Source organism: Paecilomyces variotii (genome assembly GCF_004022145.1).
Source record: "Paecilomyces variotii strain CBS 101075 chromosome Unknown C8Q69scaffold_1, whole genome shotgun sequence".
Classification (NCBI taxonomy): domain Eukaryota; kingdom Fungi; phylum Ascomycota; class Eurotiomycetes; order Eurotiales; family Thermoascaceae; genus Paecilomyces; species Paecilomyces variotii.
In genome coordinates, this window is record NW_021167140.1 from 818,164 (window position 1) to 846,096 (window position 27,933).

Consider the following 27,933-nt stretch of genomic DNA (forward strand, 5'->3'; position numbering starts at 1 on the left):
CGCTCTCGAGGGAGAGGGCCCGCAGTCCTTAACCACTAGTCCACTGACTCGTTATCATGTCATTTTCACATATTGATAGATATACTGCATGCATTCTCTGGAGCAGCGCAGGTTGTTGATGTATATGTAAAGCCTCTGCTGGTAGGATGGTAACGTAACATTCGTATATATATGTCCCAGCTTTAGCCATCTTCTCTTCTCCTACACAAGCAATAATTACATAGAAACCATTACTTCCCACCATCCAAATAATACGTAATCGGATACTTCAAAAACCGACACTGCTCCAAATCCTGAAACCCCGCCTGCCGACTCGGATAATCCATCAGTCGTATCGGTCCCTCACTCCCTTCAACTGGATTCCATGGTCCCGTCTCCCTCACAGCATCCAAGGTATTCACATACCCTCGTACCTTGAGATAATCCTCCTTCGGATTCGGTTGGCCTGACTTGACGAATTCCGCAAAGTAGCCTGATGTCAACTGCATCGAGGACAGATCATCTGCGTCTCGAAGAGTGGTCAACGTGCCAAATACCCATGGGAGGTCGGACCCGTGCAGACGGAAATAAGGCAGGTTCGGATCTCCGTATGGGTATTCTGGTGTAGATGGGGGTCCGCCGAGGTTATTGGGGTCGTAGCCACCAAATGTACGTTCCATTTGATAGTAATATGTAGAGGAGGATGGGAAGACGCCGGATTTCATGCCCGCGTAGACGGTGGCTTGGTCGATGCAGCGGAATTGGTTATCTGTTGCGATGCGTTGGGAGACGTTGAAGGAGTCGAGGGTGATGTTGCCGGTGTCGTAGTAGGGGAAGAGGCCAGAGTCAATGATGCTTTGGGCATAGGAGGTGCTGATGCTTAGAGAGGTGGCGATGCCTTCTACTTCAGAGCTGATGGGTGTTTGGGGGTATGTTGAAAAGGATGCGCCGTCGTTGGCGCAGTTGCCGAATATAACGGGGACATGGGCGGTGCTACCGTTCCTGTTGACGAGGTCGAGTTCTTCTGTATTCACATAATGGCCGTCCTGGACAACGTATCTCGCGACGGTGGAGAGTCCGACAAGGGATAGGGCTGGAACTTGTTTCAGACATTCGATCTGTGCTGTGAGATCGGTCTGGTTGCACCCAGCACCTGAGAAGATCTGTTCTCCAGCGGCAGTGTAGGATTCTGCTATTGTCAAGTAGGAGCTATATGTTGTCGCGTAGTCTCCTGTCAAACCGAGATCAACACCGCCGCCAAGGTTGGACATGGCAATGGCTCCCTGGAACTTTCCCAGGGCTGGGGGGGATCCAAGCAGGACGCGAACTGAGCCTGCTCCTGCAGATTCGCCGATAATGGTAATCTGATTGGGATCTCCACCGAATTGGGCAATATTATGGATAGTCCACTATAGATATACTTTGTTAGCTGTTGTTCCGATAGCATAAAAGAAATTTAATACGGCTTGCCTGCAATGCCGTAATTTGATCAGCGATTCCATAATTCCCCTTGATTCCCGCCCCCGGAATAGCAAGGAATCCCAACGTGGATAAACGATAGTTGATCGTAACAACAACAATATCCTCGCGAGAGGCCAAATTGCCTCCGTCCGTTTCGGGATCTGCCCCTGAACCACTTGTGAAACCACCTCCATGGATCCAGAACAGGACGGGCTTCAGCGTTTCCTTCGAGTTGGCTCTAGGGATGTAAGGCGTCATGATGTTCAGGAAGAGACAGTCTTCGCTTCCGCTGCCCACTTGTGCGCATTGCGATCCGTAGGATGTGGTCTGGATGGTCTGAGATTTCTTTGAATAGAGCTTTGGATAAGTGAACCTCTCAGGTGGATCGGCGTATGGGATGCCTAGGAAGCGAAATGACTTCTGGTTGCGATATCCAATGTATGTGTTTCCGCTTGAAGTGATCTGGATTTCATTTGATGTCGTAGCACCTCCTGTGGTACTATTTTCGTTGCTTGACTGTGTACATAGTACAGGCAGCTCGGCAGCATCTGGGGAGGATTCAGAGAACGTCAAATGAGAAACGCCTTCTTCCACTGAGACAGCACCCTCTTTAATCCAATACCTCTGGCTAGGAACACTCCTTCCAGAATACTCTAGATAGGATAAAGTATTGACAAAGTCATCCTGATGCTCCTGTAGAGTGCTTCGAGATAACAGCGACTCGCCAACAGCCGCACATCCATCCGTCGCTTGCTCTTTGCTCATAGGATCAAGCAGGATTGCCCCAACATGATTAACATCATCAGAAGCATTCAGGTTATTCTGATACAGAAGAGTGAGTGATGTCTTGGCATTGGTAGCTAGCGTACTTGTATTCCCACGAGAGCCATTGGGGTATCCGACGGCAGCACCCAAGAGGCATGCAAGAATACCGAGCTTTGACAACATCATGGCTCCCGCGGATGGTACGAACCGCTAGCCATACAGCGCGCAGTGCAGATTATTAGATAGGAACTCCATGGTCCACGGCGGGTTTTTATGTGCCTTGAGACAATAACGCGCTACTGTCTCCTATCGTCCGAGTAATGCTGATCATATCTTCTTCAAATTAGCCTATATTGAAGGGGTCTCCACTTTTCAGAACAGTAGTACAGGACCACTGGGGTTGTAAAAGAAGTTCAAAAAGATTCGTGGCTAAATACTGCAGTCGATTAGTTGCTTAATGAATGCGTGCCGTTTTCTTGAATTCTGCAAGGGAGAATGCGGGGGAAGCTCGTGATGCTTGAAAATCCCTCCAATGGGATGGCTCATCGTGGGAACAAAATAAATGCACGATATTCTAAGCCTGCATTGGCTATAATAAACCTGGGGTAATAGATCTGGAGAAATAAGTATTATCCGAATCTAATCTGCCGTGGAATAACCTTTGACTGTCTCTTGGAAGAAGTGGTGTTCTGAGGCACGAGGACGATTATTTACCTGGATGAGTAAATGTTCCATTGTACTGGAGCTTCTTAACTCGTACATCCACTTGATTCTTTGCGCGAGATGCTAGACTGCTGTCCTTTGTGACTCTTTGATGAAATGTATTCTTTTGTTTGATCAAAATCATAGCATCTTTCCTGTCGTGGAATCCACTGTTCCTTTGTATACCTATTCAAGGCAAGTCGCCAAACGGACGTGCGCGCCGCAGATACGGAGACTGACCAGCCTTGCGGATACAATTATATCCTTCAGGTAATACCTATAGTTGCTATGATAAACGACACAGAAAATGAATTAGCACGAGCGCAAAAGTTATTCACCTGCGTCTCTCAATCAACGGCAGTACCATTGAGGGCTTCATTTTGCTATGAAACCCAACAACGCTCGTTCTAGAGGCCCACTTAATGATAATATCCTCCATCGAGCATTATACGATTTCACTTTCTTTGTTTCCAACAGTATCAAACAAAGCGGAGCTATCCCCCGGGACGCAACCCCTGCAGCCTATCAAAGCCAGCTCACCCAGGGCTCTCTCCCATTCACCCACGCCACATATATAACAAACAAAGGTTCACCACAACAACAGGGAGCCTTGATGGCTCAGTGGTTAGATCCTCTGCTCTAGCTACTGGTACCACAAAGGCCCCCTGTTCGAATCAGTCGGTTGACGCGAGGTAATTAGAATAGGTTCATCCCTTCCTTCTAATCACCGAGGACCGTCGTAAAATCCGCAGATTCGCAGAATGCAAAATCCTGCCTGCCAAAAGCATGGTGGGCTTTTCGTAGCATCCTTTACAGCTCTCTGATATAAAGGAGAGTTGTGAAGGGTGTGAGCTTTTTTGGGTCCGTGACTTTTTTTCTTTCATGTCGTTTTTGGCGTATAATCTTTGTGGTTGCGTTGATAAAAATATGTCAGCGCATAAAGCGAACGCCAGGTGATCTGTCTTTGAATCGTAGAACCTGCTAGATTACTTGATTACTCTAGATCCTTTGTATACCTTTAGAGATAAATATGGGTTCAACTCTCCTCTAGATCTAAACGTAAACAAGCGATTCTAGTTTTTCAGGTCAGACCTTGCTTCCGTGCTAAATGATTAGACATAATACCTACCTAATATGTGATATTGAGTAAGCCATGCTGTTGTTTGATATATATATAATGACGGCTATGCCAAATCACACATTAGATAAATTGCAAGTATGCATATATACCTGATTAGGCCACTAGATAGACACCAAGCGTATCATGCAAGCACCTCACAAGATGAGTGCCAGCGACTTGAAAAGAACGCGAGCAGCCGTAGCCCAAAGTACCTTGAGAACTATGATGATGACTAAATTTGTGCTACGCTGAGAGCGACAGCCTGTGGTATTACTAGCTGAACACCTATGTGACACTCATCGGAAAGGAACCTTGTGCTAGACCTTCAAAGGGGATCCGACTTAGACCTATAGACTCCTAGCTTTGGCGATATTTTTCGGCTTCCTGTAGCGTCAACAAACATGGAGGACTCCAGGAGCGGGAAAGTGAATGTGCTAGGACAGTAGATATACAGTACAAGCAAGGAGAATACCAATCTGTGATGACTACTTTGCACGTAGACGAGGGGCTTTCAAGTGATGTAACACACAATGAGCTTCAGTGAGATACTACAACCTCAAAGCTCCATGTGAATTGCCTGGTCTATGGAATATAACCACATCTATGAGTGTCCTGGCTGGACTTGCTTGGTGCCATGGCCAAACCTGAGAGCAGTAGCGCATATCTCAAGGGTGAAACAAGAGACAGCGCGGAGTCGACGCATTTCACAAGGCTGAGGGCTTGTACGGAATACTTGAACTGTCTAACTGGCAACTTCTGTCGGATCCAACAAGTTTCAGGGAAGAAGGGAATGGGGCATGCGAGAAGGAAGACCGCGGGGCTTGACGGACTGCTTCCACATGTCGAAAACAGGATCGATGAATTTGTCAGTCTGCTGGTCGCGTAACTAGGTATTATCATCATTAATTGAGTGAGTGGTGGGCCTTGCTTTCATGACGACATCCCGGCTGACTGATACTTGCTCAGGGGAACGCGCAGATACCGCCTGAAAAGAACAAATGATGCTAGATATTTTAACGGAGGACACCCGGGCCAACAGATGGCAATGGCTCTTTGCTTTGTTATCATGTGCCTTGCTCAGCAGCTCAGCTTAGCCACAGATCAGTATCCGGTCTATTGGAAGATGGGACATGCGCCGTCAGTTTCTCACATAAGCGGATCCTGACAGCTGTCAAACCGAGAGGTTGGACCTGGACAGTGACGATCGTTCTATGTTGACAAGGACAAGATTTGATTTGGTGTCTAGTGGTCAATAGTTTGAGCTCGCGTCTCGGTTATGGCAGGAGTCGATTGGTCCGATAGAACGCATAGACCAAAAGGTAGTCTTATCTGACTTGAACTCTTTACCACGGCGGGGAAAGCTTGGTCTGGATTGTAAATCATTCAAGTTCGTAGTTAGCCTGGACGGCATTAGGTAAGTGCAGACAATGGTGCTGGTTAGACGAGGCTTGTTCAGAATCGGAGAATACTCTGCTGCATGGTCCCCGTTACTTCGTCGATTAGGGGCCGATTCGGATGGAACCGCACGATTGGGAACCATCACCATCTTAGTCTGAAGACCAAGCCGAAGAACCCCGGTCGTCCTTGCGGCTGAAGCCCGAGGAGAAGAAGACAGGGATCAGAAGCCTTACCAGGTCAGCCCTATCACTGAGACTTGTCATTTTTTTTTTCGACGATGCCATGCTAGGAAGTAGGAACCAAGACGATGATGGGCTTGATACTCAAACTGTCCTCGCCTGGCGCAGGTGACACCGTGTGGAATCTGGATAGTTGGCACTGCTTGTCAGGTCAACGGGCATTTCGGATGATACTATGAAGCTAAGTAGCTGACAGCAACAGTCACGCGAAGCTTTGTTGGTCCGCATGGAATGGATTATTATCGCGTCCGCGCGTACATTTTCTTCCAAGTGCCCCGCAGACGGGACAACATCAAGAAAGAAACCCATTATTATTGCTCCAGGATCATCTGTTAGACTAGACCAGCACGGAGATTCGCGGACAGACCTCCATCCCTGTTCTCTCCAGCACATCATATTAGGTGATTGAGCAAATGCAGCTAAAACATTCATATTGCATATCTCTGGTTTTCGGACAGTCCGCGCCAAGCATCGATTCCTGCAGAGCGGCGTAATCCGCGAGAAAGCCCCTAATCGAACGCACAGCCACAGGTCCTATCGACAATCTCCTGCAGATCAATCTGTCAACTTGTCAACTAAGACGAAGCGTACGGAGTAGTTATCCTGTCTCCACGTCGATCACAATCAAGTTCAAGGTCCTTCTACTCCAGAACCAGCGCAATGGTAATGTCATGGCCGTTGCCTCGGCATGTCAAATCTAGGCTAATGAGATTCAATGCTCAGGAAAGGTGACACCATCAATCGCTCTCGTCGACGTGATCCGTCCTTGATTTGCAAAAGAGATAATATCAGGTCTCCTGCGCGAAATCAAGTTGGCTTGACCGGAATACTCCGTCAGTAAGCACAGTAGCAGTATAGTACATAGCACGAAAACATTCTTATTATTCCGGATTAGTTGACACGAAAACGTTCCGTGCTAGATCACGCTAGAAAACAATGTCACATAAGAGCCAAAAGGACACGCGAATCGCACGGACTTCGAAGAACCTTCTGTGTGGCTCGTGAACAAAAAAAAAAGGGCGCCAAAATTTTTAGAAGAAAAAACAGTCTGACAAAAAAGCTTCCGAGGGCTGGCTGAATGCCCTACTACTCTAAAGCCTCGGCTCCAATCCGCACGGACACTCTGCTGAACCGAACCCTAATATTATTATTGTGAGTCGGTTATTTCCGTGGGAATGACTTCTATGGTACTCTATAATTTAATCCCTGCAAGAAAGAGCCAGGCCAAAACTAAATCCGAATAGGATCAATGTCGCGAAGCCGAAGCGGTCTATCGTGGTATAGTTCGTTCGTTCGTACCATAGTAATTACAGTGGAACACCCAACCCATGGTCAGCGAAAAGCATAATGCGAACCAATCTCAAAAGTGGCTGGTATTGTACCTCGGAAGTTGAGTCGGAACACACAAAATCGAGGCGCAAAACCACGATATGTGGCTTATCTCGGAAAAGCAAAAAAAAAAAAAAAAAAAAAGATTTTTCCCAATTTCAATATGTATTTTAGTGGTTCTCGTCCCCACATTCCGACATCTTATTTCTCTTTCGACTTTTTTGGGATTGCAGGAACCGGTGGGCATAGCCACAGCGCCACAGGATCGATCGAAGATGGGGAAGAACTACTAACGAGTTTAGTTCGGCGCTACCACTAGTTCGCACTTCGTTCCATCGCACCCCAGTCGGCGATCAAGGGTCTAGGATCTAGGTACGGATTCGTATCCGGGTTTTCGGGTCGTGGCTTGATTTGATCAACTTGCTTTCTTTCACCGTTTGGTTAAATCATGGGGGGCTGGTGAGATTAAGATGGGCCTTACTTGAGGCTATTGAAGGGCAGGTGACACAAGTGAGATACAATCATTTTTTTGTTGGTTTTTTTTCTCTCGTCTCTTGTGGAATATGTTGTGGACTGGTTGTTTTCGGGGTTTACTATGTGGGGAACGTCATGGAGAGCAGAGTACGTACTCCGGGTGCGGAACTCAGTGTAGATAGATAGTACTAGTAGTAAAAAAGACTAAGAGGAGAATAATGCACAACACAGAAGGATTTTCTCTCAAGAATGTCTTGATTCTTTTGCATTTTTTTGCAAATTCTCTATCTATCTAATTTCCTTCTTGATCATTCTGATCATTCCGTCACAATTTGGTATACATGATATGTATGAAAGAGTAGAAATCCCATGTCCACAAGAAAAAAAGAGATTCGCTGAAGAGCGGCGATAGACAAGTGAAACACCAAGAAGAAAATATAAACTCCAGAACTATCCATGTCGTGTAAAATATAGTCGCGGGTCGCCCGTATGTAAGAAACCAACTCCGTGCTCGCTAAATCGCTTCGTGAAATGAAATGTGATGACACTCAAGATAAGAGACATAATGGAAATATAATATGGCGGGATTTGTGCGTCTCGCCGGTCGCAGATAGTAAGGAGATGTCCGACGCGGTATGTATGGGCGAACATTGTACGGGAAGTCGAGGTAATGATATGTCCGAAATGGTGGTGAGAATTAGGTTGATTAAGAATGAGAAATGAACGATTGATAAAAAGGTTCGATTCGATTTAAAGATTGTTGAGATATTGACTTCTCAGGTCGTTTGTACTCCGCGTATCGCGTTTGAGGATTCGTCGGAAGCGAGACATCAGGCGCGTCTTTTTCGAGTCGTGGTAAGAGCTGCTGAAGGAGGTGTTGGTTGGGCTGGGAGGCTCTGCAGTTGCATAGGCACCGGCCCAGTGACCGAGGCCATTTTCACCCGAGTACCACTCTGGAGGATAAACCGGAGACTGCTGGAGAGCTGACACATGGGGATACAATGTCCCCAGAGGATTGAGGAGCTCTTGAGATGGAGGCGGGCGATTGATATAGGGAGTTCGATCGCTCTACAATGGATGTTAGTAAAAGAGTTTTTTGCATTCCTATGAGGCTGTCAGGAGGAACTTACATAGAGCTCGTAGTTGGTCTTGTAAGCCATGGTGGTGTACGGATGATGGGATGGATGGTTGGTATGTGTGCGAAGGGATGAGACAGTGACTTCGCAGGAGTCAAAGTATATCGAGTGCGACGAAAGGTTTTTGAGTTCTGCTGGGGTGCAGGTACCGATGTATATGGAGTCAAGGAGTGTGAGACTCTGGAGGAGCTGTGAGATGATGTCTTGGTGGGAGCAAGGGAGAAGATATGGCTGCATGAAGGTGTTTATTTAAGCTACCAGCACGACGGCTGACTGCGATGAAGGGCGAGCTGACATTTCCGCATTCGGAAATGCGATAACCTCGATCCCCTCCGTCTGTGTATCCCCCAATATCAGTGCTCGCAAGATTTGGAATTTGGCCCCGCTGCAGGATCTGGTTAAGTCGATCTGATAGTTTGGGCGCCAACTAGTGGAAAGCAGATTTCAGGTGCATTAGCGTGTCTTTAGTGTCGCAAGTGAACCATCAGCCTTCCAGGGTCGCGCTGGGCTGGAGACCTCATCCCCAAAGCACGGGCGATCTCCACCGCATCTTGCTCAGAACATCCTTGATGATCTCCCCATAGCGCAAATCCTGACGTTACCGTGTTCTCATGATCGATGCAAGGGCTGATGGCCTTCCCTCGTTTCAGGACATGCATGCTCCCGAGATACACACGTTGCCGACATCCGGGGGGGGGGCGGGAGCCGATTCCAACTGATTCATGCTGGGTAACTATTGATGTTCGGACTGCGACAACCTAAAAAAAGGCGGTATATTATAATAATAGTCGTTGTGTTGTGTTTCCTTCTGATATTATTATGTATTACTATTGTTTTGAGGCTATCCATTCCATGGATCGCACGAACACATAGTCTAATTTCTTAGACTTTTCTTTTGGGTGAAAGGCCGGAGCATCCGTGGAAGCGTATCTAACCCTAGAGTATCCGACCGAGGTTCGCTAGTGGCCTCAGGCCGTGGAGATCAAGCCCCCCGAGAATGCACTGCCACTTACTAGCCACGACCATCAATCAGCCACGTAATGTGGCTCATCATTCTCCTGTGGCTAGAGACATGTGGCTTGCTCCCATCCCCTGTACCCGTTCGTGAATTCTCGATAGCAGGTCAATAGCCTCAAATTCCCGGCACCGTTCCGTGCGCTTAGCTCCACCATAAGCGCTCTTCTCGTAGCAATGACAGCACGTACTAGGCTATGGCTTGTTCCAAACATTCCGTTTCAGACCCTGATCGGCTCTTCTGCTACCAAGCCCCGCGAAAGTCTAGTTCACACCGACTTCATCCCTAGGCACTGTGGTACGACCGATGGGCGGGGCACGAGCTGGTATAAGGATGTGCCATATCCCAGCCTCAGGGCCACAGGTTTCAAGTTCTGATACTCAACAGAAAAGCTCAATTGTCTATGGATTAATGGGTGGCCTGTGAGAGAGACCTTCGCATTCTTCCCGTCTACTTCTTTCTTCCGTTATCATATGTCGAATCCGCATCCGGACTCACCAGGTCGTCCCGGGCTACGGAAGAGATTACTCAACAGAATCTCCACGGCCAAAGATGGAAGACCCTTTTCCCTGCGCAGAGCCTTTCGCTCATCTCTATCGAGGTATGAATATCCTTGGCCCCGTCCAGTTCTCTAAATGTTCCCTCGTCTGAGATTCATGGTGCCTCTTAGCCCCGATGTTACTAGAGACTGAAGCCAACTTCGACAGACGGGATGTACGCCAAACCCCAACCTTGTGTGCCGACAGCCACGTCCAGAACGTCCAGAACGTTCAAAATGTCCAGCAAGATCAGGACATGCAGCATCGGACAGGATTAAATGCCATCACCGAGTCCTTGGGTCTCTCGCAACAGTTCTCCGCATCTAAACAGGACCCCGTCGAATGGCACTCCCGCTACCGCAGCTGCGCTCGACATTTCCTGGACCACGGCCAGCACAGCATGTTTGTGCAGTCGTTAGCAGCCTTTCTCAACATCTATCTGCCCTGCCAGAGACCGACGGACCCCATCTGCGGCTCTTCTGATCAACATCCCAGTAACTACGGCTCCGATTATGGTTCGACGGCTCCCGGCCGTTCGCCATTCTTTTCCTTGATTCCATACATCCGCCGCCTCATCGTCACCGGAACAGACTCCCCGTCAGTGCTATATGAGTTCTTTGGCGGTGACTGGCTCGCGGGGGTCGGACCCATCCATCGCCAGGAACGCATCAACTACCTGTTCACGGCCAAGAGCAGCGGTTGGGCTGCTACGAAGCGAGAGTACGACATCCTACCCGACCAGCAAGTACCATTCTTACGGCCCATCCGTGATCCCCTGGAAGAAGAGATAAGCGCTGCTGAGGCCCGATGGAGCGAATGGTTGGCGATGGAAGACTGGATGGTGGGGCCCAGGAGTCCCTTCTGAACCCTTTTCTACTTAGTAATTGTCGGGGACATTTTTTCAAAAAAACGGGTAAAAAGAGGCAGGCAGGCAACTGCGTCAGTGGAATATTGGGATGGAGTTCTCTGGAGTATGGAGTTTGTGTGGAGCCGAGGCCAACCCCCTCTGGCGGCGCTTGTCTCTGTTAGCTGTTTCCTCCTTCCCCTCCGGGTGTTAACGTCTTTTAATAATGTCTAACGTATTGTTATCTCTCTGAATCGATTTTCTTATATCAACGTCTGCTCCCTGGATTTGCGAATTGAATTAACCACTATCCCCAGTTCTTCGCTGTCTCTGCTGTCTTGCTCTTTCTGCTGTTCGACTTCGTTCCCATGAACAGGCGAGATCCCCCGACACACGGACCTCTTCCCCTGCGAACGCCATCATAGCTTGAACGCTTTAACGCGGCAGCGAATGAGAAGACGTTTTTCCTTGTTGTTGAACGGGTAGTAGTTCACAGTTGCTAGACTAACCACTAGGTATTTGTCACTGATGGGGACGCTTGGCAGATCGGCAATAGCTTCGGTTAGGGCCCACTCGGCAGTGCCCGGACTGAGTTTATTCTCTGAACTGTCTGGGGTGAGAGCAAAGAAGGGGAGCACTGGGATGCGAAGAGTGATGCGAGTGATGAGATACAGCTGGCTGCGATGATCCTCGTCTGGACTCTGAAGGGATGTATCACCGCCCAATTAAGGTGATCAGCATTGGCTGGATGGAACTTGGCTCTGCTGGCTGACATTGGGCACTAGAGTATTATCATACCAGTTGCCAACTTGTGCCTGATCTACGACACATAAATCCTCTACGCATCGTCTACCAGCCTGCTGTCCATTGTCGGTTAATAAGTCTTGAGACATCTACCGCATGCGACGAACATGGCGACTTTCAAAGGAACGCTATCTTCGCTTATCTAATATTGGCATGAATGCCGCATGGGCGCAGGTTTCCCAGAGATCCCACCTGGTTCGAGGAGTGCTGGAGGTTTTGGTAAGGCTTGGCGCAACGTGCTAGGTACAGGGTTTGACTCTGATATGACTTTTACCTGAGGGTAAGTGTATATCTTCCGTACGAGCAATCTCGATACTAACTAACGTAACTCGAGAACGTTTGACCTACGGACATATCTTTGAAGCCGTTGAGAAGATCATGCAGCCATTGTCTTTAGAACAAGACAGCTCACTTTGCCATCGTGCAAGCCGTCGTCGACTCCTAATGCACGGAATTCCACGCGGTCTTCTAATCTTCTAACGCAGCAGATCTAGTATGCATCACATGACCCACTCCGGAACAGGAAGGTCGTCAACGGCGTCCCGTGCGCTGTGCACGGCCACAGCGACTCGGCCCGTTTCTAACACGATCTTGGTCGGAGTCACCGAAGCGTCTCTCGTTATTATTAGTCGACACCAAATCAACAGGGGCCGGCGCACTAACTTTGTTTTTGTTATTTGCGGACGACGAGCTTTCGTCGGATGAGTCATTATCAATGGCAGTCTTATCTATAAGTTAAGGGAGCGTGAGACTCATTCTGGAACATCGTCCAAGCTGCCAATCTTCAGCTCAGCTACCAGGGTCCGTTTCGTTTCCTCTCACGAAAAGCCAATCTAGCGGTGCAAGGTACAAGCCGCAGGCACGGGAACGGTATTAATAGGGAGCCACTACTGTTGGGAGCTACTTATGCAAGTCATGGCCACCCGAGGAATTTGGAATCATCCTGATCCACAAACCACGATCCTACCGCTCCTGCGCACTCATCTTCCTTACAGCCTGGCCGTGCTCAGGAGGATTCAACATAATTTTGCCTACCCGTCCTCGACGGCGCATGTCATCGCAACCTTTCCGCCCCAGTCACCAACAGTGTCGGGCCTCTCTCCCTCATCGCCATGGATAGTATTGATCGTCGATTTATTCCGCGGCCGGGAGACCCAGGCATACATCTACTCGAGCCTGGAGAAGGATGGAGCTACCCGGCCTCAAGCCTCGGAGAATTTCGTGTCTAAGCTCACGGCTCCTCCAGAAAGGCTAGCTGAAGCGCAGGGCCGACTTCTTGCGCTACTGAGGTACGTCAAGACAAATCTGCTTCCGGAGTATTTGGCATCGGAAGCATCCACTATAGATCCGCTTTCTTCCTCCAATGCCAGTACGACAACAACCCCACTGGCCAAGGTTCCCGCTCCGCCGCCTACAGCGTTCCTCTTCGGGGCCATGCATACGGGCCTCCTAGCTCTGCTCACGGCATCTGGGGATTATTTAGATCCAAACACCATCCCTGGTGTTCGGATTATCCGTCGAGATGATCCACCCTATATCAAGTATCTCTTCCCGCCAGAAACAGGCAGGTCCTCTTTGGATCAATCCGGAGAGCCAACGACCAATGCTCTTCCCCAGGGATACCGGTTCACAGATCGAAAGGGGCGCTATGGTGTCCTCCCGCACCAGTTTGATCTGGTCAGTAGCCGAACGCACATCCCTCGATCAAGGGCATCTCTGGCCAAGATGGCGGGTGTAGCTATTTATTATGATGGTAATACTACAGATTCGACAGAGGAAGACGAAGACGAGGAGATGCCTATCGCCTGGGAGTTTCTCGGATTCGATGGAAGCCTCGCCACGTTGCATGTCGAGCCTGAACATCGAGGTCGTGGATTAGCCGTGCAGATCTCCAAGGAAATCATGCGCTCCAGGTTGCTGGAAGGCGCGATCTTTCGGCAGCAAGGGGACAAGGAGGAAGCGTGGGGACATGCGGATGTTGCTGCTAACAATCTTGCTAGTAGAGCTGTGATGGAGAAGGTTGGCGGCAAGGAAGCCTGGGCTGATACCTGGACAGTCATAGAGCTCACTGATTAGTACGTACTATTGAGCAAGTGGACTGCATATAGAACATGCCAAGTTTCTACTATTTATTGTAGAATCGCTATCTCTCTGTATCTGAGCTAACCTTTTCCCGAAAACTGCTATGTGTCTATTGTGATATGGCGCGCATCCCTGAAAAGACTTGTTTCTTGAGATTTACTTGCTGCATGCGATGTTTTTGTTTTTGTTTTTTAGACTAGACCTCGAGCTTATTTTGGTCTCTAACTAAGACAGAGGGGCATTCTGATCACTGGCTAGCTACGAAGCATGTTATGTGTGGACTAAAAAGCGGAATGCGCTGGAGTCGTCTCTAGCACTCAGAAATTGTGACTTCGAGAACAGCAAGAATCAGCTAATTAGATACAGATTATTGAAAGATATGCCTAAGCAGGAACAAGGTTCATGAATCTGAGACTTCTGGTAGCATGGTCACGCAATCGCTCAACATCCAGGTAAAGGATATCATTCCGGTTGCGACCGGCTAACAGTGCGTCACCAAAAAGATCACCTCGTCGGATCTCTAGTCGTTGGAGATTCGTAGTGGTAGGGCGTGGGAAGACAGTCTGTATATATAAATACCATGCGATAAGTAAGTAGAACATCGATGAAAAAGCCTCGAATATACGTATCTCGATTTGTTTCAAGATAGGGATGTCGTTTCGATCTCTCATGAAGAGCTCGACAGTCCCTGAGACGCGACTTCCTCGCAACTTTGCCCATTTGACGATGATGACAATCTTGATAGAGCCATTGCCTCCCACCAACAACAGGTTCATGTCGTCGTAAATTCGTCCCTTCGAATCACTCCAGCCACACTCTACGACAAGAGTTGGGAGGATGTGATCGTTGACTTGGAAGAAAAGGTCCGGCTCTTTCCTGGAGCCACTGTAGGGGCCGGTCGTGAAATGAAGGGCTAGGTATACATATGTAAGAATAGAATTACTGTTCAAACAGTGAACGATAAGGATAACCCACTTGTGCCAACTCCCGGGTGTAAAAGCAACTCTTCTTCTCGCGTGATGTCACCGTTCAACAGCCACTCGACCAGTTGCTTTGTGAGCCAGCCTTGGACGCAGTCATGGATCCATGTGAACACCACTCTTATTCGTAATGTGTGGGTTATAGTATTGTAGCTTTTTCTGTGGTAGGATAAGTAAGACTTTCAAGGGTGATTAGATATTACAGAAGAAGGTCTTTAAAGAATTTACCGAGACGGGATACTCTCATCGATAAGCTGTAAAACGGCCTCTCCCCAAGAGGAAGGCACGTCGATGAACACAAACTCGTGATACTCCTTGACTTGATGCAGTGCGGAGAGAATGTAATCTTTGAAATCACTCTGGTTATCGAACTGATTTGTAGAAGTTACCGTGATGGAGGAGCCAGGCTCATAAGTAGGGGTGGAAAGGGGAATGTCTGACATGGTGAGGGGGAGAAGTGAAGGAGGGGACAAAAAAAAAGAGAGAGTGAAAGCGATATAGGAAGGAAAAATTGTTACGGAACTGCCTGGAGTTGTGAATTAAGCATACCGACTAATAGTTACTACCGCCTATGTCGTAAGTATCTGCTATCTACTAGGTATCTGAGCTAACCTTGTCCCAAAACTACCATGTGCTCGCGTCCCCGAAAGATATGTTTCTCAGTCCAAGAAGAAACGTCAACACCAACCGCCCTGCGAGGTCCATTCAGATTCAGACTTCGTCCGGAACATATCCAACACGAGGTCACTCGCAAAATAATTCGTCGGATTGTTCAACAGTCCCCTGAAGTCAGGACAATGGCGGAGCTCCTCAGCATGATCAACTGCTGCCTGAAGAGCGAGTTGCTTCATCTTGTCTTTCAAAGACTTGGGAGGGACCCCAAAGGTCGTGTCAAAGTAAATGATATCAACGGCATTGGAGAACGACTTGCTGTTCCATTTGTTTCCACAGACATTCTCGAACTTGTCCGCGCAGATCTTGGTGAGGCCGCGGATCTGGTACAGCTGCGCAGCGCGATAGACGTGGGCGTGAGCCCCGAAGATATCCTCGGGACAACGCGAATTCGAGAAGCCGTACTCGTCTGGATAATATAAAAGAGACAAGTCAGTTTCTATTACATTTTTCCAACAAGACTCCTCCCTTCGAGGTTCTTACCTTCGGCGTCCTTATGTTCGAGATCATAGTCGACATGAGTATCGTAGTCTCCGGTGTAAATGTACTGAATGACTCTACGGAGAGTCCGTCCGTCAATGTCCGTTTGGACCCAATCTTTACCATTGACATCCTTGCCACCCCATAAGTCGGCAATGGCGCTGGTCCTCATGTTGATAAAGAGCCAGTGGGCATCGACCGGCGGGTATCCGTCAACCGAATAGAGCCTGACGTCGGAAGTCTTTTCATCTCCCCAGAGGCTGTATTTTGTTAGCAGCCAAAACATATCATTATCAGAAGCTCTGAAATGGCAATCAGATGATACTCACTCTTTAAATTTGGCCCAGAAGTTCTGAGTATCAGACATATCCCAGTCTTCCTCATCAACTTCGGGGTTGCTATTGATTTTCATCAGTACCACTAAGCAGATTCCAAAAGAAGTGCCACGCTTATACTTACCGGTCTGGTGCCGTGCAAGAGGTTTCAGGCTCTGGCGTCTCGGACCCGCAGGCACCACTGCTGATATGTAAGATAAAGAATTTTAACGTATCCTTGGCAGGATATAGCATTACCTGACAGACATGGCCTCGACCTTCTCCTCCTTCGGCGCGGAATCCCAGGAGGGTGTCTGCATAGCCGTACTGGCGGTATCCGCACTGCTGCATGCACAGGTTAGTAGATGCATGTGTACATTTCAAATTGCAGTGTAATATTACCATTCCCAAGGATCCCCAGCCCAGTCGGCCGCCTCATGCTTCGTAGTACGCTGAGATGCAGGATTCCTACTCATAATTATATCATATATCAGCTCATGTCTTCGGTATGTACTAGGTCATGTCATGTCAGATCTTACCAGCTGTCATCCATGTACTCTTCATCGATCCTAGGGCTCCACCCATAGATGGACGCAGGAGCAGTGCTGCGAGCACTGGAAAAAATTGTTCCGCGAGCCATATTGGACTTGGCCAGTGCCCGTGGCCGGTCGTCGAAGAAGGGGGGACAAGGAAGAAGGATGCTATAGATCGATGATGTTGCGGAGGGCAGATGAAAAGGGAGAGAAGATGGAGATCGCAAAGGGGAGCGATGCAGAGAAGCTCCTTTATGAACCTCAGGATAGAAGCGGGGCAATCGTCAGGTGAATAAACATGACAATATTGTGACGGGGACTCCCATCAGATGGTGGATTATGTTGGGAAATCCCGCTTGTCATGGTATACATACAGGGATGCTTTGTGTATTCACATTTTCATAACTGTGTGTCTGTATGTTTTGCTGCTAGATTAGGTACTCTTCGTAATGGCGCCAGCAATTTGATTACTCGTTTCAGTCATATAGGATAAACAGAGTGCAACTTGGGAATTTCTTGTATTTGAACTTGACTATCCTACGGACATTATACGGATGAAGTTTGTAATTCTGCCTCTCATTCCACAGTGAGAGAGCCAGGCTGCATGCTTGAGCCACCCAGGAAAGATTCCACTCACCAAGGGCGAACCATGTCACAATATTCCCACAGAATGTTCCCACAGAAATCTCTTCGCCAAATCCTCTGCGAAATCATGACTCCTATCTATGACATGGATGAACTCGGGGCGCTCACGAAGTTCTTCCGCGTGGCTGATGGCCGTATCAACAATCACAGGACGTAGCGCCATACAGTTGAAGAAACAAGCGTAGTGGAAAACCATCTCTGCACAGCGACAAAAGGATTGAACGTTCCAGTTGGTAACGATACTCTTCTTGAACTTTTTCACACAGAGATCTTCGAGGCCCTTGACATCGTAATCGATGGCGGTTGAACAGACAATCGCGTGGATGTTCAGCGAATCGACATCAGGTTCAAATTCTATCAAACAAGAGAAATAGATGGAATCAGTCTCTAGAATCATCGTATTTAGCGAGGGGAGTTGCGATACCTTCCTGGACATTCGCTGTTCTTACATCGAAGCTGTAGTCTCCAGTATAGATATACTGCAGCATCAACTTCAAACCGCCGATGCGAGGTTCACGTTCCATGTAGATGTCGTATTTTCCACCTTGATCCTTCTCGACTTCACGGAAGTAGGGGCTGCGAGCCTTAAGGATCAGACGATGAGCGGGAAAAGGGACCTTCTTGCGACCCAGGTAAAGTGTTATATCCGAGTCTTCAGAAGAGCCGTAATAGCTGTGAAATACATATCAGACAGCTTTCCAGGGCCATGTTTTCAAGCGTGTATTATGAGATAAGATAGAAAGGGAACCATGATAAGACTCACCCTTTGAAGACACTCCAACAGTCTTCCTTTTGTTGTCCGTTCTCGTCAGCCATTGTAGCAACACTTTCAGTTTCTGTGCTCAGACGGCGCTTTTTAGCTAACATGCTCGTAGCTGGGTAGATGGATTGAACTGAGAGGATGAGGTTGAGATAGCAGAGTGGCCTGAAGGTAGAGAAGAAGTCGAAACTCGACGTTGTGTGGTAAAACTATAACACTAGGCAACATCACTTGCGGTTGCCTATGTTCCAACCTCACCTCAGCCGATCACTTCTTGTAGAAACACCGATATGATGTCGATGATTGAATGTTGCTGCAATAGGCATATTAGGGAACTTCAGGTTTAGTAATAGTGATAGTAGGGTTGATATTCAAGGGATATTTCATGTGGGAGAGTGGATTGGCTCTATGTACTTTTTGCATACAAAGGCCATCCAAGAAGTATTTTCCATTGTGGAACTACATAGTATCGAATAGCCAGAGCTTGTGGAGAATAAAATCACGAATCTCAGACGACCGGCGAGGGAATCGAACTAGATAAGAGCATGGAAGAAATCGGAAATGTAAGGATAAGTCAAGAACGGAAATTGCAGAATCTCTTGTTTCCGTTCCTTACTTCCTTTCTTTTCTGCTATAGTAAATGATGGATTTGTATTCAGAGCATATATGATTGATAGTTAAATGAGATCCCAGCGTCGATCAATCCCCGGAAATGGTAGCGTTGTTGGACTTTTGAGTCGTTTGAAATGCCAGGGTTTATCAGATCATATTATGTTGACCTATTATTGAATAATATTTTTGAGATGGTCTCAGCTGCGCGCAACATGAAACCCAATCCGCAAGACGGCTCACTTAATCTATTGGAAGCTAGTTTATGTTCTGTCGAGCTCAGAGTTCTGGGCGCTTATCGTACACGAATCACCTAGAGGAGTTGTAGCGACCTTGGCGATCGGCATTGAGTGCGAGGCAGAGAACTGCGATAGCGCTGGATATTATTTTAGCTATATTTACCCAACAGTCTTGATTATTCAGTTGGGCCCAGTAACTACCATGACGCTTCCCAGTGTTTCAAACGCCCATGCCAGCTCCGGTTATGAGCGTGAAACAAGGCTACTGTAAGATGACAGACGGTCGGCGCTTTCGTTACTTAGAGTGGTATCCTGTAGATCGTAGCTCAGTAGCATTTGAGTCTGCATCACATCTAGTTCTTTCTTCGGCGCTTAATCCGCTCAACATGACTGGAGGTCAACTGCTTGGCAGCTAGGGATCTCAACTCGTCAAACAAATCAGCAACCGAGATCGCCACGTCTGGCCGTGGGGGCTGCTATTATCAACCAATAATTGCCTACAACTAACACAACTTGCGAACCTGGCGCTACAATCCCACCAATTATATAAACAGTTGCTTTTGATAACTAGTGCCAAACATGGTTCGTGCAGCTCGATGGACAGAGCAACGTTGTCCCGGAACTAATATCTAGTTGATGTATGTACTTAGTTAACTATACACAAACCCCGATTGGGGTTACTTGCCTAATGCATCAATATCCATGTCATGAATATAATTAGGTATGGACCAGCAGATCCCTATCCAGCTCGCATGCTCTTATTTGTTCGATCTATGCAGCCACTGCTCCTGGCGCGTAGTCGCGACATCGAGGCCCAGCTATGTAAAACTGCCTGCCCCTAATAGCAAGTATTTCTCCTCATGAAGGACGAGCAGACGCGGTATTTGTCTTTCCTGTCCACATTCACTATAACAGAAGTATATATTGTTACCGAGTCTGAGTTTATCTGAACATGCAGAAGGGAAACACCCCCGATGAGAAACGGCACATATTTCGCCTGGCGATAACAACTGCTAAGGATGACTACGATCGCCCGGCGACTACGTTTAATACCGTCTCGTGGAGCGAGCATCTCTTGTTCGGCCTCCACCTCATCCCCTTGACCCTAAGCATCCTGCTAATAATTAGCGATATCCGCAACTGGCACATGCCTGGTTACTTGTGCACACTGGTTGATCGATATCGTACCTCTGTTCAAACAGTGGTCCAGGTCATCGCTGCTATGCTGGCAGCCATCGAGATTTTCGTCCTCTGTCGCCTGATCAACCTGGCGACTAGAATTTGGTTCACGAAAGCCCCCATTTCACTCGATATGCTGGGCTTCTGGTCGGCGCTCTCCACTCCCACATACAACTGGAGCCTGCCTGCCTGGATGGTTATCATCACGATTCTATTCAGTAATGTGTCTGCAGTGTTTTCTGCCCTGTGGGCTGGTGCTCTGACCCCAGTAGACACAACCAGCGTCCAAAACGCTACTACTCTTGTTCCAGGCTGGTCCAACTTATCATATATCCGAGAATATCCATCGGAGATCGATCAGACCGGCTTGACGATCCGTGATACGAAGGGCTACTTCACCTACTCGGTTGGCGTGGGCATGCTGACGTCTCTACTGTCCTCAGCCAACTCGGCATCTCCAGTTGATGGCGGTATTCGTGACCATGGCAAGCTGGATAACACACGCTATAACTATCACGGTCGATCTTACGGGGCGGGTGCAAGCGTTGGTCTCCTCGATGCCTCTGTTCTCGACATCCCCCGTGCCACCAACTATAGCTATGATGAAGTTGGTCTCGACGCCTCTGTCACCTGCATCTATAATGACAGCTCGCAATTTGTAATTGACAGTGACCTCCCTGAGACAAATCTTTATGCCGCGGAGGGACCCCTCCCCGACAGCAAATCTTCCTCTGGGGAATACTCCGTGTACGTAGGCCGAGGCAGCAGCTCGATCGTTGCCATCGGTGTTGCAGCAGTTCCCACCGCGTTCACAGCAATGCGGTACATGGCTATAGCAGCGGGAAAGTATTATGCATTCCTGAATGCGACCCAGTGCGCTGTCACCTTCACCCCGGCGCGGTTCAATGTCTCCATCGACATCGACGGCCGCAACATCACCGTCAGCAAAGTACCTACAGCTTCCCCGCCTCCCAGCATCGACCCTCACCACAACATGACTCACGTTGTTATGCGCCAGCTGGAGCTCATCTCGAATGACCTGACAGGATACTACCGCTCGATCCTCGGCGACACCTTGAACGCCAGTATCAGCGACTATCGGACCTCCGTCATGAACGCTGAGGGGAATACGACTCAAACCCTGTCAGAGACACAAGTAGTCCTGAAGGGACTGGAAAACGCCGTTACCTCCCTAGTTGACGACATTCTCGTGGCCTATGCATCGGCCCAGTTGATGGTGGGAGGTTTCAAGGTCTCCGCGCCCGCACGGGTGTATGTCTCGGCCGTCCGCATCGGGTCACGGGGGTATATTGTTGCCAGTGCGATTATCACGGGTATAATTACAATGCTAGTGATTGTGGAAGCCAGCCGCATGCGAGGATGGAGAGCGCTACCAGAATTTGATTACCTGGACAATCGAATGCTAGTTGTGAGTGCGTCAAGGGGTGGTAAGGGGATCGCCAACTATGCAGAGAAAGTGCAATTCAAAAGTCGGGGTGAAATTCCTGTGGTATGGAGAGGGGATAGTGGTTCCGGGGATAGTGGAGAGATTGCCCTTGGGCCATTTTAGTAGCTGCGTGTTTGATTGGAAAATACTTGAATGGATGCTGAGAAAGGAGTTATTGGGTACGGTTCTCATGACCCACAGAAGGTTTTGAGCTGTTATGGTCACTATTCAAGGCGTGCAGGGATAAAATGTGTTCTTTTCAGTGTATATATTTAGAGCAGACGATATTTGCAATACAATAGTACGACTCTTCGATTACAGAAGGAAAGAAGCTTCACACATATATATCGCGGAAGCCGGAGGGTCTATAAAAAGTCATGGCACACAACTTATCATGGGGTTTCCATATATGTTCCATTGTCACTGCGGTTACGATACGGCCGAATCCACCACTCATAAATGGTGTATAGCGCAATCTGATAAGGGCCCCGAAAAATAGAGGCTCTTATTGTGCTGTCTTCCGCGAGCTTCGACTTTCTTCAATGCGAAGTTTCCCGAGATAGTCAATGAAGCTCAGGAATCGAGTTGGCAGAGGTTTTTGGGGGTTGTATTAATCGTATAATACTTTCATAAGTAGAGAAGGATATAGTATTTGCGGTTCGCATTCTAAGCGTGTTGTCAAATCGATGCTTCGTTGCTACATACATGTAGAACAGTGCCTCCCCGACCAGTGTCCCTGCCACGTAAGATGTGCTCTTCTTTCTCCCGTCATTGCAAATATCCCTAGCTACAATGTAGGTTTAGATCCGCTTGACGTACGCTGCTTCAAAAGTAGTTTCTGCGCAAACAAAATGAAGAAAGCAGTAACACTGAGGTTATTGAAGCCACGTCCTGTTGCCAGCGTATTCACAAATGCCTCATCTTTAAGTAGCTCATCAGCGTGATCTATGGCGGTATCCATCACAAAGCTGATCTCGTCCTTATCTGTCGGTTCCAGATCACAAAAGACAGATTGGCAAAAAGAGCCACAATTCCAATCTTTTGCGCACTTATCATAACAGAGGGCTTGTAAGTCGCTAAGCTTGTAGTTGCGAGCAAGACTATACACCCTTGCATGTCTGGTGAGTTTTCCTTCGGATTTCTGCCAACCTAGAAGAAAGCCACGTTAATAACGCAAATATTGAGGGACCAGAAATTGATAGTTTATGTTTGTCTTACCTTGGAAGAGTGTAGAAGTGTCAACAGAATAATCCCCAGTGTAAATATATTCTAGCATCCTGAGGACAGCGCGGTCATCTCCGGAGATAGATATTGAACTTTTGCCCGATGCGGCTGGTACCTGAATCTCTGCGAGACTGGGGCAACGTATTTTAAACACGAGTGAATGACCATAGAACTCGACAGAACCCCGCACGCAGATTTTCACATCGGAGTGATCTGGGGAGTTGAAAAGTCTGATGCTCTTAATAGGAAGTGCTCCAGAGGGGACGGCAAAGTTTCATACCTTTTGAACGGTTCCCAAAGGTCACTTCTCTTTTCTAACTCACCCCCGGAAGTCTGTTTGTCCCTTGAGGGGGCGTCTTGGTTGGCTCCTGGAGACACCTCCTCCTTGACAGAAGTCTCAGGATCGAGACGACGTTTTTTGCTTGTAGATGGTTCTGCAGCCATGATGCCTCGTGTGTGAGTTGCTTGTAGAGGTAGAGGTAGTTGAAGTCGGAGAGTCAGTGAGGGATTTTCTTTATGGAGGAAGAAAGAGGGCGCCTTGAGTAATAACACATCTCAGTATTCACTGAGGGGGTTACCAGGTGACTAGGTCGGAGAACTCTGCCTTTTTTTGAGGCCACACCTAACATGCTGCGCAGCTAGTCAGTATGCCCTTCTGTTTTTGCTGAGAATTGAGATATGACTGAAGTCCTGAAATCAAGGAAACGGTTTCGAATCGTCATGTGCGACAGAGCACAAGGGGCGGTGTCATTGAAAGCACCTATTCGTCAATCCATTTCAGACATGATATCGAAACCATCCTATCATCCTATAAACCTATCCCAATCACCGCTGATATTGCTTTTCAACCATTATTTTGATTATGATTTTCTAAAATATTAAATTAGGAAATGCCTCAGATCCTGCAGATGTGACGTACGAGCAGATACACCTCAGCCAGACGATGGCCCCATTCCTCGTCGAGACATCCACGGCTTTCATCAACGCATAAACCATCTCCAACATGAGCTCATACAAATCCAACTCCTTCTCTTTCTTCACAGGCACTCCTCCTAGAACCACCTGCACTTCATCATCCGCCTCGTCTCTGTCTATATCTACCTGCATACTGACATTCCCAATCCAGGAAGCGAGAGGACCTTCTATATTGGACGATCCACAAGACTACCATCCAATGGAATACCCGTTGCCATACGACTGATAAGCCGTCAGTCATTAACCTCCGCGTCATGGAGATGGCACTTGGAGAGGAAAATGTAAACATGTCTGACTATCCGTAAGAGTAAGTGCTGTAGGCCTTCGAAGCAAAGTTCCAGCCAATTCCTCCAGTATTCGAGTTGGATGTCGGGAGATCCTTGAGGGAGGCAACGAATACGTTAAGACACTCTCCTCCTCCGTCCTGAGGGAACAAATGGCGCGAATACAAGTTGAAAAGCAACTTCTCAGCGCTACGATGCTCTACCAGACCAGAAGAACTTCTATCAACACTCATTCTTATTATCTATCTCCTATCTAATCCATTAACCCAAATCAGGCAACCACACAAACTACCCGACCTATGCTATCTATCCAACCTCTCACTCCCAGAAACGACCTTCATCCCCAACTCCACATTGATACCAACAACCTTACTAATGATTATCATGTCATTCAATCCACAACAGGCTTCACCGCTAACTTACATACAAGCGCTTAACCCTGATCGACAACCTTGTACGCGCAGACAGCTGTCGTTTTGAAAGAACTATTATGTACGGAGTACTCAGCAGTGACGATCGTCTATAACTATAACGTAACGTCTTTCCTGGACCATACTTAAGTCAACCCGGGTCCTCTAGCGCATGACGGGGTCTTATTCGGATACGCATGGGCCCCTCAGAGCCGAGCAGGACGCGCAGCGAAAGTTTATGTATCTGGACGGGAGAATGTTTTGAAAAGGGGTTCCCAGAGCTCTCATGTAAGCAAGGGTGTATATATGCTATATCTACGTGGTATGTAATCGATAAATATATATATTTGGAAATGTGATGTTTCTTTGAGTGTGTTCAAGAGCAATGACATGCATGTATGCACTGGAATCACGTTTTAGAGAGAATTGTGGTCTGTCTACAAGGTTAACTTAGTTGAACTAACAGAATTAGGGCTCTGCTATCCGCATCCGGTAATGAGATGTCACGTGTCATGGACTTTATTTTATTCTTGAATGTCTATGTGTGTATCTTGTTTGTGTAACTATAGGGGAAGAGAGAGAACTGATCCTGAATCTGACTTGCAGTCATAAGATGAGACTGCGGTGTTGACTAAGAGACAGTGTCAAGTGAATGGGAATCGAAGAAAAGAGTCGAGCATTCATTGCTGGGGTATATTATGTACAAAAATTTTATATACAGAGAATTTTATACCGGCCATGTACGGCCCGTTCCCGTCATCAATATACATACCTTATATCATAGACGGGCGTGATGAAGATAAATAACAACAACAATGATAATTTACTGTTCCACTCGCCAGGAGTATCTCCGGAAGATGCGGAAGGTGGGTGTTCGACTGGCATAGCGACTCTTCCGACCAAGTCGTCCCAGAGAGAGAGTTTCGAGGGTCTCGGGGTCTCCGCCCCATAATTTCCGAATTCCATCTCCTCTTTGGACAGATGGAATCCAGATATGAGTGACTGCTGCGCCTACGACCATGGCGGCGCTGAAGACGATGAGAATCCAGCCGTATCGTTTCGTTTGCGCGACGCCAGGCGCAGTACCAAAGTCGTAATAAGTAGAGAAGATTTGGACCAGGATGGATCCCAACTTTCCAGCTCCAGCGCTGATGCCATGGCAGGTGCCACGGTAGCGGGTGGGGAATACTTCAGCAGGAATCATGTATGTTGTGGAATTGGGGCCTGTCGGGTCCAGTCAGTATGAGATGCCATTGACACTGCTAACGGAGTTAGACGAGAACATACCCAGATTGAATAGGATCTGTCCGATGATATACAGTATTACTGCCGGTGGGCCCTCTGTCTGCACGGTGATGAACATGACACCCATCGCAATGAAGAGAGCAGCAAGGGCGAGGAAACTGTATTTCTGGAGCCCCTGTCTATCGACTTTATGGGCAACGAGAATCAGCAGGAGACCGCCAAAGACACTGCCCGCGTTCAGAATAACCATCCCATGGAGGGAAGTGTCCAGAAACATATCATAGATGTTCGCATTGGGGCTGTCGTCGATCATCCACGGTGGTGCGGCGCCGTGGATATTGAGATCACCCCAGGTTTTGGCAAGGAACCGTGGGCTGGACAAACTGATTCCGTAAAACCCAAAGTCCAGAAGGAGCCACGCCAGAGAGGTACCAGCCAAGGTACGCCAATTGCCTTCTGTCCAAAAGTATTGTATGATGTCCGCTTTGGCAAGTCGCCAGTGATGGTTTAACGTAGCGGGATGAATAGTGTTATCCGTCCGGATGGTTGATGCCTCCTCATCCTGAGATACTGGAGACATTCCCGGGACTGGAGACATGCCCGGGAAAGTAGGGCTCGGCAACGGGAAGTTGCTGAAACTGGAGGTCTCGATGCTGGGGCTCAGCGGCTGCTCCCCGAACAAGGTGGTGGCGTCAAACTCCGCCTGGACAGGGTCATCCTCGATTTCAAGGATAAAACGAGGGCTCTCAGGAATTGCGAAGCGAAAGAGCAAAGCAACAACGCCGGGAACGACGCCAACCCCGATCACCCATCTCCACATGATATCGACGGAGCGTCCCAGGTCTGCGTCGTGCTGCCTTTTGGTGGCGGCCACCACGATCAGCGATACGATGTTGCCTGCAATCTGCCCCAGGGGCTGCATAAAGAACACTGATGCCAGCATGCGAGCCCGGTGCTTAGTGGGGGCGAATCTTGTGCGATGTCAGCGGGCAAGGCCAAACAAGAAAGGGAGTGAATCAGGGTCACCGTACTCGGAAGTTATAACGGCACTGAGGGGATAGTCCGCGCCCACCCCGATTCCAACAATGATCCTCCACCAGATCAGCCAGGCGAAAATGTTCATGCTATCGTTAACGCCTGTCGACGACATGGCGACTCCCAAGGTGGCGGCGATCAGCAGGGTCAGCTCGACACCATACATCCTCTTGCGACCGTTCTTATCGGCCAGGAAACCAAACAGTACTTGGCCAAGGAGCGTACCGGCCAAGGTGGCAATGTTAATGAAGGTGATCTCACGGGAGGTGGTGTCGTTTCTCCAGTAAGTGTAAGCAATCATGGGGAGGGCAATGTTGCTTGCGAACAGCTGGTCAAGATATGAGTCTCTTCTCGTTCGACGTGGGAAGAGGAGCTGTCTTACCGTGTAGCCATCGAGGAAGAAGCCGACTCCGGCCACCAACACCACGATCCATTGATATGGTTGTCGGTCGATAGTCTCATAGATCTGTCGCGCGCGGATAAGCCGATCCTACATGACATGACAGTGGTCCCGTCAGCATTCCCATCACTGCTTCTTTCATCATTTGACAGAGACTTGCGTACCCGTTCATGGTCGAAATCACGGGCTCGATCCGTCTTGTATAATCGGCTCCCAAGTCTCCCCATCTTTCCCAAGACTTGATAAAAAAATATATAAGAATAAATAAATAGATCGGGAAAAAAAAATAAAAGATTATGTCCAATGACGGTCCGCTGTGGTCTGGGAGCTCCCCGATCTCAGGAAGGATTCAGATCCGGATCTCCTGCTTAATTTATCGGAGAATAACCATCCGGCGTCGTAGAAATGACCGATTGCATTATGGGCGCATAAGGGACCAAAAAGGAAAGAAATAATAAGTCGAGGTTGCGTGTCTGTATAGTGAGATGAAACAGATGGCTGAACTCTGTAGTATAGAGTAGTATTCTAGACTATCGTATGCTTGTCGAAGGTGAAGCGGCGAAGAGAACGAAGAGAAATAAGCGAGTGAAGAAGGGACTATGGCAACTACTTACG

The 27,933-nt window shown here is 48.2% G+C and overlaps 10 protein-coding genes and 1 non-coding gene across 11 annotated transcripts; 4 read left to right on the forward strand and 7 right to left on the reverse strand.

Annotated features, from left to right (window-relative positions):
* Positions 1-58: 58 nt before the first annotated feature.
* Positions 59-2,655, reverse strand: C8Q69DRAFT_449752 (carboxylesterase family protein). Its single transcript, XM_028629392.1, has 2 exons — positions 1,450-2,655; positions 59-1,388 (listed from the first exon to the last, which is right to left on the reverse strand). The coding sequence occupies exons 1-2, from the start codon at positions 2,389-2,391 to the stop codon at positions 231-233; spliced, it is 2,100 nt and encodes a 699-aa protein (XP_028488731.1). The 5' UTR covers positions 2,392-2,655; the 3' UTR covers positions 59-230.
* An 859-nt stretch (positions 2,656-3,514) lies between these two features.
* C8Q69DRAFT_t1 lies at positions 3,515-3,597 on the forward strand. The gene has a single exon. It is a non-coding gene; the product is annotated as a tRNA-OTHER (tRNA).
* A 4,620-nt stretch (positions 3,598-8,217) lies between these two features.
* Positions 8,218-8,627, reverse strand: C8Q69DRAFT_502626 (hypothetical protein; the record flags this gene model as incomplete). Its single annotated transcript, XM_028632410.1, has 2 exons — positions 8,218-8,535; positions 8,598-8,627. 2 exons carry the CDS (start codon positions 8,625-8,627, stop codon positions 8,218-8,220), a joined length of 348 nt encoding a protein of 115 aa, XP_028488732.1.
* A 1,309-nt stretch (positions 8,628-9,936) lies between these two features.
* On the forward strand, positions 9,937-11,261 carry C8Q69DRAFT_10468 (hypothetical protein). The gene is made up of 3 exons (XM_028625056.1): positions 9,937-9,953; positions 10,006-10,219; positions 10,326-11,261. The coding sequence occupies exons 2-3, from the start codon at positions 10,092-10,094 to the stop codon at positions 11,020-11,022; spliced, it is 825 nt and encodes a 274-aa protein (XP_028488733.1). The 5' UTR covers positions 9,937-9,953; positions 10,006-10,091; the 3' UTR covers positions 11,023-11,261.
* Positions 11,262-12,720: 1,459 nt separating this feature from the next.
* C8Q69DRAFT_484129 (acetyltransferase, GNAT family) lies at positions 12,721-13,881 on the forward strand (the record flags this gene model as incomplete). Its single annotated transcript, XM_028631755.1, has 1 exon — positions 12,721-13,881. The coding sequence occupies one exon, from the start codon at positions 12,721-12,723 to the stop codon at positions 13,879-13,881; it is 1,161 nt and encodes a 386-aa protein (XP_028488734.1).
* Positions 13,882-14,270: 389 nt separating this feature from the next.
* C8Q69DRAFT_523777 (hypothetical protein) lies at positions 14,271-15,310 on the reverse strand (the record flags this gene model as incomplete). The annotated part of the gene is made up of 3 exons (XM_028633571.1): positions 14,271-14,800; positions 14,863-15,026; positions 15,096-15,310. 3 exons carry the CDS (start codon positions 15,308-15,310, stop codon positions 14,271-14,273), a joined length of 909 nt encoding a protein of 302 aa, XP_028488735.1.
* Positions 15,311-15,451: 141 nt separating this feature from the next.
* C8Q69DRAFT_523778 (hypothetical protein) lies at positions 15,452-16,973 on the reverse strand (the record flags this gene model as incomplete). Its single annotated transcript, XM_028633572.1, has 7 exons — positions 15,452-15,948; positions 16,023-16,279; positions 16,349-16,417; positions 16,479-16,535; positions 16,592-16,678; positions 16,736-16,801; positions 16,873-16,973. The coding sequence occupies 7 exons, from the start codon at positions 16,971-16,973 to the stop codon at positions 15,545-15,547; spliced, it is 1,041 nt and encodes a 346-aa protein (XP_028488736.1). The 3' UTR covers positions 15,452-15,544.
* Positions 16,974-17,518: 545 nt separating this feature from the next.
* Positions 17,519-18,327, reverse strand: C8Q69DRAFT_440200 (hypothetical protein; the record flags this gene model as incomplete). The annotated part of the gene is made up of 3 exons (XM_028628626.1): positions 17,519-17,865; positions 17,936-18,183; positions 18,275-18,327. 3 exons carry the CDS (start codon positions 18,325-18,327, stop codon positions 17,519-17,521), a joined length of 648 nt encoding a protein of 215 aa, XP_028488737.1.
* Positions 18,328-19,955: 1,628 nt separating this feature from the next.
* C8Q69DRAFT_449778 (hypothetical protein) lies at positions 19,956-22,107 on the forward strand. Its single transcript, XM_028629393.1, has one exon. The coding sequence runs from the start codon at positions 20,072-20,074 to the stop codon at positions 21,866-21,868; it is 1,797 nt and encodes a 598-aa protein (XP_028488738.1). The 5' UTR covers positions 19,956-20,071; the 3' UTR covers positions 21,869-22,107.
* Positions 22,108-22,308: 201 nt separating this feature from the next.
* On the reverse strand, positions 22,309-23,476 carry C8Q69DRAFT_511683 (hypothetical protein; the record flags this gene model as incomplete). Its single annotated transcript, XM_028633273.1, has 4 exons — positions 23,250-23,476; positions 22,964-23,100; positions 22,565-22,894; positions 22,309-22,532 (listed from the first exon to the last, which is right to left on the reverse strand). Exons 1-4 carry the CDS (start codon positions 23,411-23,413, stop codon positions 22,309-22,311), a joined length of 855 nt encoding a protein of 284 aa, XP_028488739.1. The 5' UTR covers positions 23,414-23,476.
* Positions 23,477-25,182: 1,706 nt separating this feature from the next.
* On the reverse strand, positions 25,183-27,731 carry C8Q69DRAFT_10606 (phosphate transporter). The gene is made up of 5 exons (XM_028625061.1): positions 27,483-27,731; positions 27,301-27,408; positions 26,915-27,246; positions 25,926-26,854; positions 25,183-25,862 (listed from the first exon to the last, which is right to left on the reverse strand). The coding sequence occupies exons 1-5, from the start codon at positions 27,543-27,545 to the stop codon at positions 25,462-25,464; spliced, it is 1,833 nt and encodes a 610-aa protein (XP_028488740.1). The 5' UTR covers positions 27,546-27,731; the 3' UTR covers positions 25,183-25,461.
* Positions 27,732-27,933: the final 202 nt, after the last annotated feature.